This window comes from Coptis chinensis, chromosome 2, assembly GCF_015680905.1.
Source record: "Coptis chinensis isolate HL-2020 chromosome 2, ASM1568090v1, whole genome shotgun sequence".
NCBI classification, from domain to species: domain Eukaryota; kingdom Viridiplantae; phylum Streptophyta; class Magnoliopsida; order Ranunculales; family Ranunculaceae; genus Coptis; species Coptis chinensis.
The window spans coordinates 87,274,369-87,291,234 of record NC_141457.1 but is presented as its reverse complement, the minus strand read 5'-3'; the positions used below and the strand labels follow the sequence as shown (position 1 = coordinate 87,291,234).

The window sequence follows — 16,866 nt, the reverse complement described above, 5'->3', positions numbered from 1 at the left end:
CACAATAGATGTAAGAAGGCTGATATGGACTCGCTGTTCCAGCTCTCACTAGGCGAAGATGAAATAATTCGTGATTTTTTAGGTCGGTTCAAAGCCGAACTACTGTGCATGGAAGCAGGATTGAAAGAGTCTTTCGCCACCTTGGCATTCTACAACGCTTGCCGTGTGCGAAACACGGCACTCGCCAGATCACTGATGAAAGAGCGCCTCGAGACTTTATCTGAGTTTTACGCTCGAGTCGACAAGTATATAAAGTTGCAGGAAGGCCTAAAGCGTCAAGGCCTACCAGAAGAAGAAGAGGTCGCACCAATATCAGATGACCCCCAGTCTCCAAAAGCCCCGACAAAGAAGAGCCGGCCGGGTAACGAGCGAATAACAACCGAGAGTTCACCGTCCTGACACGCTCGCCTAGTTACATCTTAGAAAAGATCAAGCGAGCTTCATATTTCTGACCTGATGTGAGGCAACCAGTGGACCGACCTGACAAACTGTACTGCGCATTTCACCGAGCCAAATGTCACGAGACCGATGCATGCTGGGGGCTAAAATACTACCTCCAAGATCTCATCGAAGCAGGGCATATCAAACAGTATACTAACATAGCCGACGACGACTTACGCCATAAACTTATAGCTCGCCGAGTGCGCAGTAGATCCCCACCTCGCCAGGACAACCACAAGGTTCAAGCTCGCTCCCGCAGCAGAGGACGTCCCCGCTTCCCAGACCGTGACCGTTCTCGCCATGAACGCCTACAACACTCATCAGATCGCGACAACGCAAGAACTATTCATATGATCACTTTCCTAGACGATTCAGTGACATCTTCCAGGGAGAAACGCAGGCATGTCAGCACACTTCAAGAAGTTTATCATTTTTCTTCACAAGCGTCACATGCCCCACGAAGTGCAGGTCGAAGCGCAGGGGATATTACTTTCACCGAGGCTGACCTCAACAAGGTTTGCCTCCCTCACAATGATGCACTTGTCGTCCATGTCAAGATCAGCGACTGGACAGTCAAATGCGTCCTGATAGACCCTAGCAGTTCGTGCGACATTCTCTTCTATCATACAATTCAAGAAATAAACTTACCTAAGTCAGTCTTTATAGACCTGATCGCTCCTCTTTATGGGTTTAATGGCTCTAGGGCCGACCCAATCAGCGATATCATACTTCCAGTTTCAGTGGGATCTAGAGAGGACAAAGTCAGCTTCAATACACGCTTCAGCGTTTTAGACATCAAATCATCCTATAATGCTATTCTAGGGCGGCGTTGGATTCATCAAATGCAAGCTATTCCATCCACGTTGCATCAAGTCCTCCGTTTCCCAGGCCCAAGAGGCATGATGGAGCTTCGAAGCAATCAACTCGAGGCTTATCATTGTAATCAAATCCTCTCTACAAACAAGACCGCTGACCTGCATACTCACACAAGGAATGAGCCCACCATTTATACAATGGCCAAAGACCTGGTTGCCGAGGTTATAGCCAAAGCACCAAAATAGCTCACTGGGGGCTCCAGCAAGAAGGTCTAGTCGTCTGTTTCAACTCCAGAAGTCAATCCAACCATTGTTGCTCCACCAAGTTGGACCCCAGAAGTCACGTCAGTTGTTGTCAATCCAGCAGTCAAGACCCCAGAGGTCACTTCCACTGTCGTCATTCCACCATTCAGCACCCCAGAAGTCGCGTCGTCATGTTTTGCACAACCAACATCAATTCCGAAAATCACTCCAGAATCTGTTGTCATGACCACAGAGGCCATTCCAGCCCCTGTTGTCGACACCACAGATATCGCTCCAGCTCGTGTAGCCAGTTCCACTCTCCCTTAGATCGATAAAGTATCACCAACTGAGGAAGCATCTGCTCCAAAGATAACATCTCAGCATGCAGACAGAGAGCGAGTGAACCTAGGAACTGAAGATGATCCCAAGTTCGTATATGTAGGGGCTAACCTTGACCCCATACTCAAGGCCCAGCTTGTAAACTTTTTGGCCATGAATAAAGATGTTTTCGCTTGGTTGTATGTCGATGTGCCCGAAATAGATCCCAATGTTGCGTGTCATAGACTAAATGTGAACCCTAATGCCAGACTAGTTCGGCAATGACCTCGCCGACTATCCCTGTGATTCCAGAAAGCCATCAATGATGAAGTCGACAAACTTAAGCAAGTCGGGTTCATTAGAAAAGTAGATTATCCAGACTGGATCGCTAACATCGTTGCAGTTCCTAAAAAAAATGGCACAGTTCGCCTTTGCGTCGACTTCACAAACATTAATCAGGAAACGCCAAAGGATAGTTTCCCTCTACCTCGCATAGACCGACTCGTAGATCAAACATGTGGCCATGAGCTCCTCTTTTTCATGGACGCGTACAGTGGATACAACCAAATCCCACTCGCTGAAGAAGATCAAAAGAAAACATCATTCATCACGGAACAAGGAATCTATTGTTACAACGTCTTCCCCTTCGGACTTAAGAACGATGACGCAACATATCAACACCTCGTCACTGACATGTTCCAGGACATGTTAGGTGACACCATGGAAGTCTACATTGATGACATGGTCGTCAAAAGCAAGAGAGCAGAAGACCACCTTACTCATCTCGAGAAAGCGTTCTCTAGGTTGCGCCGAACTCGAATGAAGCTTAATCCTGAGAAGTGCCTCTTTGGTGCGTCCTCTGGGAAGTTTCTTGGGTACAAAGTATCACAAAGAGGGATCGAGGCTAATCTAGACCAAATTCGAGCGTTCTTGGACATGCCTGATCCCCAGACAAAGAAGCAAATTCAGAAGTTGTCAGGAATAGTCGCGGCACTCAACCGATTTATATCAAGGGCATCAGACAAGTGCCGACCTTTCTTACAACTTTTTAAAAAGGGTGAGCAATTTTAGTGGAATGATCAATGCCACCAAGCGTTCTCCACCCTCAAAGAGTACCTGACTACACCCCCCATCCTGGCCAAGCCTAAGGATGGTGAAACGTTGGGGCTATATTTGGCGGTATCAGACTTTGCCATTAGCTCAGTTCTTTTCAAAGAAGAAAACAACTCAGAGAAACCGATCTATTTTACAAGTAAGACACTCACTCCAGCTGAGAAGAATTATTCGTACATTGAAAGAGTAGTACTCGCATTGTTATACTTGGCAAGAAAATTCAAGCCCTACTTTCAAACACATCCAATCAAGATTCTCACCGACCTACCTTTGAAGAAAATTCTTCACAAAGAAAACAAGACAACTCGCATGGCAGTATGGGCCGAAGAGCTCGGAGAACACCACATGGAGTTCGTCCCTTGTACTTTACAGAAAGGGCAGGTCGTAGCTGATTTCCTAGTAGATTTCCCTGTCGATGACCCAAATTGGGAACCAGAAGCAGAGGTCATACCCACAAAAGAAGCCACCAAATCAATATGGTCTCTTTTTGTCGACGGTTCTAGTAACCCTGGAGGAAGTGGAGTCGGAGTCGTCTTAGCATCCGCAGATGGAGCCATGGTCGAGAAATCAGTTCGCATTGACTTTGTGACCTCTAACAATGAAGTGGAGTATGAAGCGTTAATTATGGGACTTCACATGGCGATGCAACTTAGTGTAAAGGAGCTTCAGGTCTTTAGTGACTCGCAACTGGTTGTTCGCCAGATTGCAAAAGAGTACACTACCCATGAAGGTAACCTCGCTAAATACCTTCAAGTCGTTAATCAGTTACTTCCTTCTTTCAAAAAAGTCACGATACACCACTTCTTGTGTGACTAGAACCGTCAAGTAGACAGTCTAGCTTATTTGGCCACTCAAACACCGAACTGCGCCCCTAGACAATTACTCACTGAAGCAGTTGACCGACCTGCTTATCAAGTAAACCATGTATTAGAAATCAGCGACCTATGCCCGCTCTCTGCCAATCAGATGAGCCAAACATGGATGCAGCCCATCATTGAATACATCCAACACGCACGCCTCCCGACGAAGCGTGCCAAGGCCGAACAAATCCCATATCATGCGCGCCGTTACTGCGTGCTTAATATCAAGTTGTTCAGAAAGTCCGCTGGCGGCCCTCACTTGAGGTGCGTAAGCCCAGAACAAGGCCAACTGATTTTCGCTAAGATTCATGAAGGAGAGTGTGGAAACCATGCGGGAGGTCGCTCTTTGGCTTACAAAGCGATCTCCCAGGGATACTTTTGGCCTCGCATGCAAATCGACGCCAAAGCATATGTACTCAAGTACATCAAATGCCAGACCTTTGGCCATAACATCATACAACCAGCTCGTGAGTTGATTAGCATCGCGAGCCCTTGGCCATTTCACATGTGGGGCATGGACATCATGGGACCATTCATCCCACAGAAAAGTACTGGGTTCTGCTTCGTCTTAGTTGCAACTGACTATTTCACTAAATGGGTTGAAGCTATTCCACTCGCAAATGTCAAAGAGTCACATGTCAGAAACTTCATCTGGACTCATATCATCACCAGATTTGGTTTGCCGCACACACTGGTGATGGACAATGGCTCACAGTTCAAAGGCAAAACGGTCAAAGAGTTTCTGGCCAAGTGGAAGATAGTTCATGCATTTTCCACTCCCCAGTACGCACAAAGTAATGGTCAAGTTGAGGCCAGCAACAAAGCAATCTTAGAAAATTTGAAGAAAAAGATTGAGAAGACCAAAAACCAATGGCCAAATCAGCTAGAAAACATTTTGTGGGCTCCCCGCACCACAGCTTGCACAAGTACAGGCAAATCGCCATTCTCCTTGTGTTACGGCACAGAAGCCGTTATTCCCACCGAGCTGACAGTCACTACTACTCGGTCAGAACTTGTCGTGTCTGGAGGCAACGATTCCATCTTAGCACGAGAGGTCGATCTGCTGGAAGAACGGCGCGACCTAGCTGCCATCAGAGTAGCATCCTATCAGCAAATTCTGAAGAAGTCCTACAACAAGCAAGTACATCCTCGATCTTTTCAACCCGGTGATCTAGTTTTGAAAAAGACTCAAGATGACTCCAAATTAGCACCAACTTGGGAAGGCCCATACATAGTGGAACGTGTTGTAGGCAACAAAGCATACTGGATCAAAACTCAAGAAGGGAAATTATTACCACGACCTTGGAACACTTATTTGTTGAAGAAGTTTTATCAATAAAATTACATTGCCGTATATCCCATGTTTTCTTTTACTGTAAATTCAAAGTTAATTTACTTTTGTTTATTATTACAATTCACTTCATTTACTCGTAATGGCAAATCTCACAACACGCTTTCATAAGCCCACACGCTCTACATGAGCAGAACGCTCTCAGGAGCTTACAGGCTCCACAGCCTCTCCGAGTCTCGCTAGTCGAAGACCTATACTTCTAGGATCGACTCAGCGAGAACGCTCCTAGTGAGCAACACGCTTTCATAAGCCCACACGCTCTGCGGAGCGTAACGCCTCTCGAGCTTACAGTTCCACGACCTCTCCGAAGTCTCGCTAGTCGAGGACCTATACTTCTAGGATTGACTCGGCGAGAACGGCTCGATGAGCAACACGCTTTCATAAGCCCACACGCTCTCCGTGAGCAGAATGCTCTCAAGAGCTTACAAGCTCCACAGCCTCTCCGAGTCTCGCTAGTCGAGGACCTATACTTCTAAGATCGACTCAGCAAGAACGCTCCCAATGAGCAACACGCTTTCTTAAGCCAACACGCTGTCTCCGGGCAGAACGCTCTCTCCAGCTTATAGGCCCCAACGCCTTCCCAACTCACCTAGTGAGAAATCCTTAATATTAAGCTCAGCTCGACGAGAGTACTCTCAATGAGCCTCACAACAGAGCGCAACAACCACGAAAGAAAGCGATAACTACAAGCGTAACACTTCTTTAAGATAAACCACAGGTTCCTTAGCCATTCCATCCCATACGCATTATAAACAAGGTGCTAGCTATAAACATTCAAGCAGAAACATGCATTCCATACACATTCAAGGGGAATACTCAACCAACGCCAAGACACTAATTCACCGATCTGCTAGGTCTACCCAGGAAATCCAGATCAATACTTCTAACATGTTAGCAAAATATTGAACTGCCACTCTCGTGGAAACCAGTTCTCGGTATCAAAATGGCCGAATCGCAAGCAAGCTGAAGCCCGCACAGCCTATTGTTAACTCTTATATAAGAGAGGTGAACTTACAAAATATTTATAAAATTCCCACAACTGACAAAGACAAGAAGAGACATCACAATCAAGAATCAGCCACAACATGCTTATCTTTCGGGGCAGCGCTAGTCGAAGGGGTGTGCCTAGCAGATCTCAACACCACACGCATACCCGATCCCTGTTCCCCGCCGTCACTCACCTTTTTCAGCTGGTGATATTTCTCATCCAGCTCAGCATATTGGACACAGGCCATGATATACGCGTCTTGCGCCTTGCGCACCACCCTCTGACATTGTTTGGCATATTCAGTCACTTTAGCCAGCGCCCCTTGCAAATCAGTCATAGCAGTAACCAACACAGCGTTCTCGTCAGCAGCATCCTGACACTTCTTGGTCATCACCTCCAGTTTCTTCTTGTCAACTCCCCACGCAGCTCGCATACATCCTAGCTCGACGTGCGGGTTAGTGTCGATATCGGCGTTTACCGCAAATAACTTCAACTTGTCATACCCTGCAAAAAACTACAGGTACAAGGTTAAAGTCAAAATTGCCCAAGTAACAGAAACAAAAACATCACGCATAAGTTACTCACCAAACAAGCAGCCATGTCCATGGTCCCCAACAGCGTATCCATATCTTCATCCTCTACCTCAGCCCTGTCACCATCCAACACGATCCCCTTTAGAAGACTGGTCGCTATGGGTGCCGAGTGGAAGTTGCAATCAGAGCGTTTCACCGTACGCTTCTTCCCCGTCTTCCCCATGTAGTAGAATTCGCTCCCCACATCACCGAGACGCGAAGACAAACTCTTACCAGCGATGTGGTGACCTTGTCCCAGGTTGCTACGCTCCGCAATGTGCCGATCGACATTGTCTACTTGCTGGGGCGACCTGAACACAACGCCCCCAGTCGAACGACCTGATCTTCTAGGTCGCTTGTTCCCTTTGGCCTCTACAGCAACATCTTTCCTTTTACCCCGATCACCATGCATGTGGGGATGGAATTCTATTTCCTCCATTATCAGAGGAGAGGTCTCTCTCAAACTTTCTTCTCCCTTTGTATATCTGTGGCACCTGGCCATAGTGTAATCTACGAGCAAGAATGACAATACACGAGTTAACAGCCAAATAACTAGTAGAAACTCCCGAGAGATAGCAGTAGCACTGCTAGGAAGTCAGCTTTGTGGTTTCCTAATGTTGCATGTTATTGCATTTTAAGGCACTATCACAGATTCAGTTTCGCAGTTTAGCTTGATAGCACGTAGGAAAATTAGGTGCATACCACTCTGCATTGTCTAAGCCTGGTACTATATTAATATTGCTTGCAGTTGCTTTGAACTTTGAAGAGTGTTGCAGCTTCTTCATTTTACGGAACGTCACCAGATTCATATGTTTGATGTTTCACTCCTCAATTGCACTTGCATTCTGGTGTTTCAGATCACAACCATACCTCCTAAAATGGTACTCGCATGTGTTATAATTATGGGGCTCCAGCTAATGGCTTTATGCTCTGCTTGCTGGAAGTTTGTGAAATTGGTGCAGGTTCTAAATTTATGTGAGTTGTCCGGCCATGCTAAATCAATCTTGACAAAGTCGCAATCCCAGATTACATGTTGGAAGTTCTTCTGTCTGACATTCTCATTTGTTGCAGTACATGCATCCATGATCCGTTAATTAATTTCTAGGCAGTTGCCAAACCCATGGTACCAAACCTAACATGGTACCTTCGATGTATGTATTTTTTTTTGGTAATCATTTTCGAATTTATTTATATAAACATGGTGTTACATTGATATCTTCACGCTCTAGGCTATGTTGCAACTATATTGGAGCTATATTAGTTTTTCTAGTAGTTAATACATGTTGATAATCCACCTCCAGGTAGGGCAGGGATCGGGTCGGATATGGCTATATCCGAATCCGAATAATTTCACAGTATCCGAACCCGATTATATCCGAAATTTAATATCCGAACCCGATTAATCCGATCGGATAACACTAAAAATTCAAAAAAAACCCAAAATTTATATCCGAATCCGAACCTGACATACCCGATTCCGAATACATAAACGGATATGAAAATCAACCCGAACCCGATGTATTCAGTAATCGGGTCGGGTCTATCCGACCCGATTCCCTGCCCTACCTCTAGGGAATTAGCCCGCCATGGTAGAGGGTGATGTGTCCAGCTATAGGGCTGTGGATATTTTACTGCAAAGCTAGCTAGTATGTGTGGTGCTTTGTTTCCACTTATGTGTACATATGCTTTATTTACATTCCCAAAAGATTTCAAAAAACTTGCTGCATCAGATATAATTCCTTTTGATTTCCATCCTACACTTGATGGCTTCCCTTGTAAGAGATCTGTAACAGCTTTTGCATCTATCTCTACTACTAAGTTTGTAGTTAGATGCCCTCGGCACCAATTGAGGGCATTGAGAAGTCCTCTGCATTTTGAGTCTGTTGGGTCTGCAGCCCATCCTGAACTAATACCTACAGCCATAAAAATTCCATTTTCATCTCTTAAAACATATCCAAAACTAGCTCTTTTATCTATAGTATGGTAACTAGCATCCACATTTAGCTTATGATAGCTTGTTGGTGGTGGTTCCAAATTCATAGATATAGGAATCTTAGTGTGTGTTTGTTAAATTTTAACTCATGGAAAGGAAAGGAAATAAAATGGGTGGTCCACTATGGAATGGAATGGAAAGGAAATAATTTTAAATGGTATGTGTTTGGTAAACTGGGGAAAGGAAAGTAAAAACTAGAGAAATGAATAATCATGTTTGTTTGCAAAAGCTATGGAAAGGAATAATTGTATTGTTGAGTGGAGTGTATTAGTAGTAAGTTCCTATTTATCTATTTCCTTTCCTTTCCTTTCCACAAAAATTTCAGGGGTTAGCTAAAGACACAAAACCTTTTCCATTTGTTTCCATATGGAAAAGCCCATTTCCTTTCCATGGGTAAACAAACGCCTTAAAAACTATGGAAAAGGTGGACCACTCTTATTTTCCTTTCCTTTCCATAGTATTTCCTTTCCTTTCCATCATAACAAACACACCCTTATTGATATCGGTATGCACTTTATGATTTGTAGGATCAGAGAAGAAGCTATCAATGATTTTTGAGATTCGAAGTAAAGATGGAATAGTTTTATTGTGAAACACAGTACACCTATCTCTCCAAATATGGGAATACAAAAGCAAATAAAATTTAGTCCAAATCTCATTGTGAATCAGCCTGCAGGTGGACTAAACCATAAACTTATCCATTCTTTAACTTGAAGCTACTGGAATTTATCTAGTCTGATGAGCCAAGGGGTTTGGTACCAAAGAGCCCTCGTAAAAGCACATTCTAAAAGAAGATGATGTATAGTTTCAATTTTAGAGCCACATAGCATACAACTCTTGTCAGGTATATAAATTATTGTTGCCAAATGATCTCTAGTTGGGACAACATTATTGTATAGTTTTCATGCTAGTAAAGCCTGTCTCGGTGGATTTTTGTTATTCCAAAAAAACAGATATAGAGATAGAAGTGAAGGTGTCAGAGTGTTGTGTGTACTTAGATTATTATACATTGATTTTACAGAATGAGCCCCTTTTTTGGTTGTATGTATTTAGCCCGAACCCCTTCCATTTACATATGTGCAATAGAAAAGCTAAGGCATCACTAAATCTATGGCAGCTATTCAATTACGGAAGTGAAAACTAATTAGAGTAGTTGGCCTGGGTAGATGTCTGTGGTGGCCTAGTGCCCTTCTACAATTAATAGAATTAATAGATTGTTTTCAGAAACTGTAATTAAACTCCAGTGACAATCCTGGAAAAAATCACGGAAACAGTTATGAGTAATGCTTATGACATGGTTAAAAATATTTTAGATCATATCCTTCCGCTCATGCAGGGAATGGAATAGTTTTCCTTGACAAGCACTTTTATGGGTTATATACTTGTGTGGAGCTTAATTATGGACCCAATGTCTATCCAATTACTAATTTAACATTTGATTATTATTTTTGGTGAAGAACATTTGATTATGTTGCTATCCTTTGGAAGGAGTATTCTATCAACGTATTAATGATCTTCAACAGTGGGTGGTTCCATGTCCCTTCTGCCGTAGCTCAATAAGTGAGGACTCAATCAACTCTCATAAAGTTTACGGGACCAATCACGAAGTTTACTAGTATAGTCGTATAGATGATATTAAATCCTGGATTGATAACATAATCGTCATTTTTATTTCACAGTTCAAAACTAGGATCATTTGCAAGAAAAGTTTTGGTTGATGAGAGTTTTCATAGCCTTACATGATTTTGCATACTTGTACCATGCGTTCTCATTTTCCATTAATATGTTGCAAATGAGTCCTCACTTTTTCTTCACAAAATGTCACATCCATTTTGTTAAGGCTATAGTTATGTTTTTGGAATCACTTAACTAGATGTCACATCGTTTGGTGGATTGAAACCATCAGTAACTTTAACAGTTAGAACTAGAACAAGATGTTTTTAATTATCTTCACGTACACAAACAAAAGCATATATGTAGTTGCATTATTTCTCTCCAATCTATATACTACTTGAAGAAGGTTTCCAGTTTTCCACAAATTAAAATTTGAGGAAATGAGAACTGCTTTGTTTCTAATTGTGTCATCTCTCTTAATTGCAGAAACACCAATATCATTTGGGCTTGGAGAAATCCCACAGAGGAAATGGTTCATAGAAGTTCAAAGTAGGTATTCCAATAATAGTCACCTTTGGTTCTTTTTCCCTTCTTAATTTTGTTCATCTTTTGTTTCATTTTCTACTAGTTTTTGGCCTGTTGTCTTATATTTGTCACATGGAAGCTCTTGTTCTGTCAATACTCTGCAGTTCAGTTAGGTTTGCTCTTTGCTCTTAGCATGATTAGGAAGTCTTGCAAAAGATACCTCGTAATTAACTTGTCCTTGGAAGGAGTGTATTTACTAGCTAGCTGATCCAATATCCTTTTTTCGTTCGCGTTATCTTCATCTTAATCATATCTAATTTTTTAACCGGATAGCAAATAATTGCAGAAAACCATCATGATCATGGTGAAATCGACTCTGGGATACAGCTCACCTTGTACCATGTTCACCGGACATCCTCTTCATCCAATCTTCTTGTTCGTGATGAAGCACGAGTTCAATCATTCAACTATAGAAGATCAATATTGAAGTCTAACACTAAAATCCATGCTGCTAGTACTACTAGTAGTAATGGAGCCAGAAGTACATCAAGGTCTTCGGCAACAGCAGCATCAACAGTATTGGCTAATCGTGCTAAAGCTAATAGTGTCGGAGGAGGGGTTGATATCGGTTTGAATCCAGGGACATCTATTGGGGTGGCTAATTATTATGTGAAGATGGGACTTGGCACCCCTGTGAATTACTACGACATGATTGTCGATACTGGCAGTTCCCTCACTTGGTTGCAGTGTAAACCATGTGCAGTATACTGTCATCCCCAGGCTGGCCCAATGTACGATCCCTCAACATCAACAACGCACAAGTATGTGACGTGCAGCACGTCCCAGTGCTCTGCCCTTGAAGCTGCTACCCTCAATCCTCCTATGTGTAGCATGTTAACAAACTGGTGTTTGTATGAGGCAAGCTATGGCGATCACTCATATTCAATTGGCTACTTGACTAGAGACACAATGACACTATCATCCACATCCAAACCAACGTTGCCTGGATTCGTATATGGCTGCGGAGAGGACACACAAGGCTTATTTGGGAGGTCTGCAGGGCTTATAGGTTTTGCACGTAACAGCCTCTCTTTGAGTGCTCAACTCGCTCCCAAATATGGATATGCATTTGCATACTGTCTACCTACTACTAGTACACCTTCCAGTGGAAGTAGTCAAAACAGAACTGGAATCTTGACAATCGGTGCAAGCTTGTCCTACAATTATACAAATACCGAGACATTGGCTAATTTAGCCGTGCCATATCAGTTCACACCCATGATCACCGATCCTGATGACCCAAGCTTGTATTATTTAAGATGGACGGGTATGACAGTGTCGGGTGAACCTCTCAATGGCGTGCCTCCACTCCGATACAGAGAAACCTCTACCATCATAGACTCTGGGACAGTCATCTCTAGACTGCCTACGAGCATATATACAGCTCTACGAGATGTATTTTCACAAGCTTTGTCGACAACGTACCAGAAAGCTCCATCCTACTCCATACTAGATACATGCTACTACTACAAACCAAAGACGAGCACTACAAATCATCAGAAGGAACTGATGATGAAAATGTGGTTGGGGGTACCTAAGGTCAGCATGATATTTGAAGGAGGTGCAGAGCTGCAGCTGGGACCTGAAAATGTGCTTTTAGAGGTGACAGAAGGGGTATCGTGTTTAGCATTTTCTGCTAACTCCGACACCAATGGAATTGCAATTATCGGAAATCATCAACAAAAAACCTATAGGATCATTTACGACATCGCAAATTCAAAAATAGGCTTTGCTGCTGGGGGCTGTGATTGAATTCATCAATCCACTAAACCTAAAAACCGGCTATTTAACTTGTCAGTTATTGCTTTTATCTTCAGTCACAAGTCACAACCATCTAAACCAATGTCATTAGTCATTATGAATAGAAGGATGTATATACCTACACTTTCTTTTTTGGTAAAGGTATATATACCTACATAATTGTGAACAAATCGATCTCGTGGTCATTTATTTATCCTCAAAACCAAAAAACACAAATGAGGTCCAAAATGGATTGAGATTGCATTATATATGGACTCGTTTCTCACTTACTTTATCGGCCCAACATTAAGTAATTAATTAATATATGCAATAAAAAAAACAAAAAATTGCTCTACTATATTTCATTTAGCAGTAACAAACTCACATTAATAAACGGATTAAGATATGGAAAAGAAAGTGGCAAAAGACAATTTTGAGCTCTTATCTTTTTCTTTTCGCCCAAAGAATAAAGCCATAGGTATAGGTGTTAGTTCTCTCATAGCGCCACGTGTGCAGAACAAGCCAAAAGCTTAGTTTGTTAAACAATTTACAACCTCCATCCTTTAGAGCTTTACCAATTGCAAAGGTAATGTTATTAATTTTGTAGAAAATGTTGATTTATGTCATGTCCTAAGGCAGATAATTGTGAAACTTCTACTTACTTTCTGCAGAGACTAGTAGTGGAATGAAGAGTGAAAACGTTGTGATTTATGAAAAACCTCGACTTCAAAAGAACGGTGATCTTATGGTGAAGTCACTTATATCACTACAGTCTCTAGAAGATGTCCTTGAAAAAGGTTGGTGTTTGTGTTATACATTTTAATATGAAATTACAAGTGTTAATGTTTTGTTATATTATTATGCTCCAGTAGGAATTTAAAAGAAACAAACTACTCGGGAAGGGCTATTTCCATTTTATACTCTCTGGATGATGACATAGGTGGCTTCGAATAAGAAGCTCACTCCTAAGAACAATGATTGTTGAGATTATTACATTGCTTGTTTATAACTATTGTTGAACCCAAGACGTGGCTTATTTTCTCGAGTGTGGAGAGCACCTTTCTATGATTTCTTCACACTGTACAGTTCAAAGTGAGATACTCTTTAGTCTTTACTGGCTACACAAGTTCAGTTTTGGGTCAGCGTATCAGCTGGTTTATCCACATAACTGGTTTGGAAAAAGTTTACTTTGCAAGAGAAACTTTGCTCAGCTTCACCTTCTTGGAAATGATCTATAAAGAGAAAATATTATGTTAAGGATACGGCTACTCATGATCTCTGAAATCAAGAGGAGTCAACATATCACTTGGTGATAAAATCTGACTTTAACCGTCAATCTTGGTGCAATTTTCTTAAGGTAGTTTGCTTCAATATGCACCAGCTGAACTCAGTGCAGCAAATTGCTGCCTGTCTAGTTTCAGGTGCGGCAAGAACCTGTTCATTCTTCTGTTGGTTGCATTCTTTTTGGCTAATTCCTTATGCCACCATTTGATGCTTGTGGAAGGTATTTAACAAAGCACTAGTCAGTGATAAGCTATTGAGGGTGGAAGCCAGTGCCCAATCTCTAAAAATTCAGGTTTATGTATGGTATCACTTTTTGAGCAGATTTGAAACTTACAAAAATGTTGTCTGGGTTAAAGTTGAGGTTCTCTACTCTCTAAGCCAGATACAACTTATTCAATGAGGTTAGAAAAAGAACAAAATTTCCAGAGGAAAGAACTACCCATTTTAAGCTTAATGGTTAAATCTAACACTTGCGAAGATCTTTCATAATTGTTTCCCCCATTCTTGTATTACTATAGTGTGAAGATCCTCTACCACATATATTCTAGGACCTTATCTTGAGCTATAAAGCACTGGCACTCCTCTAGAGGCAGGGTATTTTTTACACCGACATGCGTTTGACACGTGTCCGGCACGCGATTTGGTGTGTCGGATTTATTCATCAATTTTGGAATTTCCGAGTTCCGACACGCTAGGGACAAGCATATGACACTTTTTATGTTTTGTTCATACTTTTTCAGAGTGATTAAAACACCTAAATGAAAACATGACCATGGTAAGGGTTCTATTTCATTCGTGGATTAAGAAAAAGCTGCGTTGGTATGACACTCCTTATTTCAAAAATAATCCGTATCGGATACGTATCCATGTGTTAATATCTGAACACACACGGACACATATTGTGTGTGATACCTCAATTTTTGATATTTTGCAGTGTTAGACACTTCATATCCGTGTCGGATACGGAGACACTTCATATCCATGTCGGATATGGACACACGTATCCGTGTCAATGTAACTTAGAGAAAAAGGAACCACAACACACGACTGCACTTGATGATTGACAATTCCTTTTTATCGTTATCTTTGTTAATTGTTATTGTCGTGAACTTCTATTTTATTGGCATTTGCATGCACTTCTAGACATGTATGTTACTGCTTAATCTGATAAAATTGGACATGTTATGAACTAGAGTTGGTATTTTGATTTGAATTTGTCCTAGAATGTTTATTTAATTTTTTTTAAACATGTCTATGATGTCTCTATGTCTCTACGAGACGTCTCTGTATCCTACTTAATGCCTGTGTTTGCGTACCCGTGTCGCTGATACGCATCGCTTTGGTGCTTTGGTGTCTATGGCTTGTCGGTATTCGTACTTCATAGATCTTGAGAACCCTCATCATCTTTATGTCCAATCTGATTTATCGTTTTTATTCCACTATTCTTTTACCTATATCTATGCTAAAATATTATTCTTTTATTTTAAAGTGCTATTAGGAGTTCGAGTCTCTAGGAGTTCAGGATCAATTTAATGATATTATGTATGTGGCTCACAATTCGTTAGATCTTAATGAAATTAGAAGTGGGAAGGAATCACCATGGGCTGGTTTATACCAAGCGCCCCTACAAGATGAGTTAGGTCTAATATTATGTGGATATGATCTACTAACCATGGAGACCATCACCACAAAAATTCGGCTCATCTGGAATTCTCTAAAATTGTTGACAACTTTGAATTTTCATTTACGGTCCAGAAATTTCGAGTTTGCAATCATCTTTTGGCAATGTTGAACACTATCAATGAACCAAATTTTGGTGGAGGTATAAAACAATGGTATACCCCTTCCTTTTAGGAATTTATTAGTTTACCAGTCAAATATATTCTGTTTCAATGATTTATATATCAAGTGTTCTCAACTTTTCTATGTTCTTTTGTCATAGAAATTCAGAAGTTTAAAAAGATTGGAAGTGTGTCCGTTGCTCTGTCAGACAACTTCCGTACAGATCCAAGTTTTGCCAAGGAAGCTGTGTTTACTGATCCAACGACCCAGGATGCCAACTTGGCTGACGAAGTACATTTTCTTGAAGATGGACAAGATGCGCTGCAGTTAACTAAACATAATGGGGAAGTACATATCCTGAAAAGCAAACTGGAAAATCTGCTAGCTAAGCTCAAAGCGAAGGAAAAGCAGATTATCGAGCTAGAATCCAATTTAAATAGAAGTGAATTATTGCAAAAAGCATCAGTCAGCACCTTCCAGTTTTTACAAGATAAATACAGAGAGATGGAAGTCGAGCTTGAGGGTGTGTTGAAGCAGAAGATTGAAGTTGAACTCGAGTATCTATTAGTGGTAGGAGCAACCCAGAGGTTGAATGTTGCCTTCGAGGACCAAATATCTCTTTTTGAGGATCAGAAATCTCTAGCTGGGGAGCAAATTAAGATGCTGCATAAGCTCAGAGATGCAGAACACAAGGCTATTCTTCTGAAAACCCAGGCAGAGGAATTAGAGGCTTCTTGTCAGGAGTTATTAGTTACTGAGAAGGTCTTGAAGGTGCAGAATAGATTGTACAAGTACACATTCTATTTTACTGCCCAACTTTTATTACTGCTTGTGATGGTGTTTGTGATTTTTATATTGCGCCCTCAGACGTCTGTGGTTGTACCCACCTAAGCCTTGTATTATTATCAATGATTATGTTCGAGGTAGCTCTGATTTATCATTCCCAGTTTTTCTGAAACCCTTTGATTTGTGCATTATCCACGGGCCAACAGTGCATTTACTTCATGAAGATAGTATATATGCATCTATTCTTAACTTTGATCCTCAAATGTATTCCTGAAGTTAATGGTTAGAAGTTGACCCATACTTATATTTTATGCCTCTTCGAATGGAGCCATTGAGGTTAAGTAAGCTCAATTTCTGCAATCAACATCTAATACGTAATAA

The 16,866-nt window shown here is 41.5% G+C and overlaps 2 protein-coding genes across 2 annotated transcripts; both read left to right on the top strand.

Annotated features, from left to right (window-relative positions):
* The first annotated feature begins 10,366 nt into the window (after positions 1-10,366).
* On the top strand, positions 10,367-12,824 carry LOC147518614 (aspartyl protease family protein At5g10770-like). Its single transcript, XM_086590424.1, has 2 exons — positions 10,367-10,857; positions 11,180-12,824. Exons 1-2 carry the CDS (start codon positions 10,749-10,751, stop codon positions 12,643-12,645), a joined length of 1,575 nt encoding a protein of 524 aa, XP_086446550.1. The 5' UTR covers positions 10,367-10,748; the 3' UTR covers positions 12,646-12,824.
* A 197-nt stretch (positions 12,825-13,021) lies between these two features.
* Positions 13,022-16,657, top strand: LOC147518613 (WPP domain-interacting protein 2-like). The gene is made up of 3 exons (XM_086590425.1): positions 13,022-13,219; positions 13,305-13,430; positions 15,860-16,657. The coding sequence occupies exons 2-3, from the start codon at positions 13,319-13,321 to the stop codon at positions 16,588-16,590; spliced, it is 843 nt and encodes a 280-aa protein (XP_086446551.1). The 5' UTR covers positions 13,022-13,219; positions 13,305-13,318; the 3' UTR covers positions 16,591-16,657.
* The last annotated feature ends 209 nt before the right edge of the window (positions 16,658-16,866 follow it).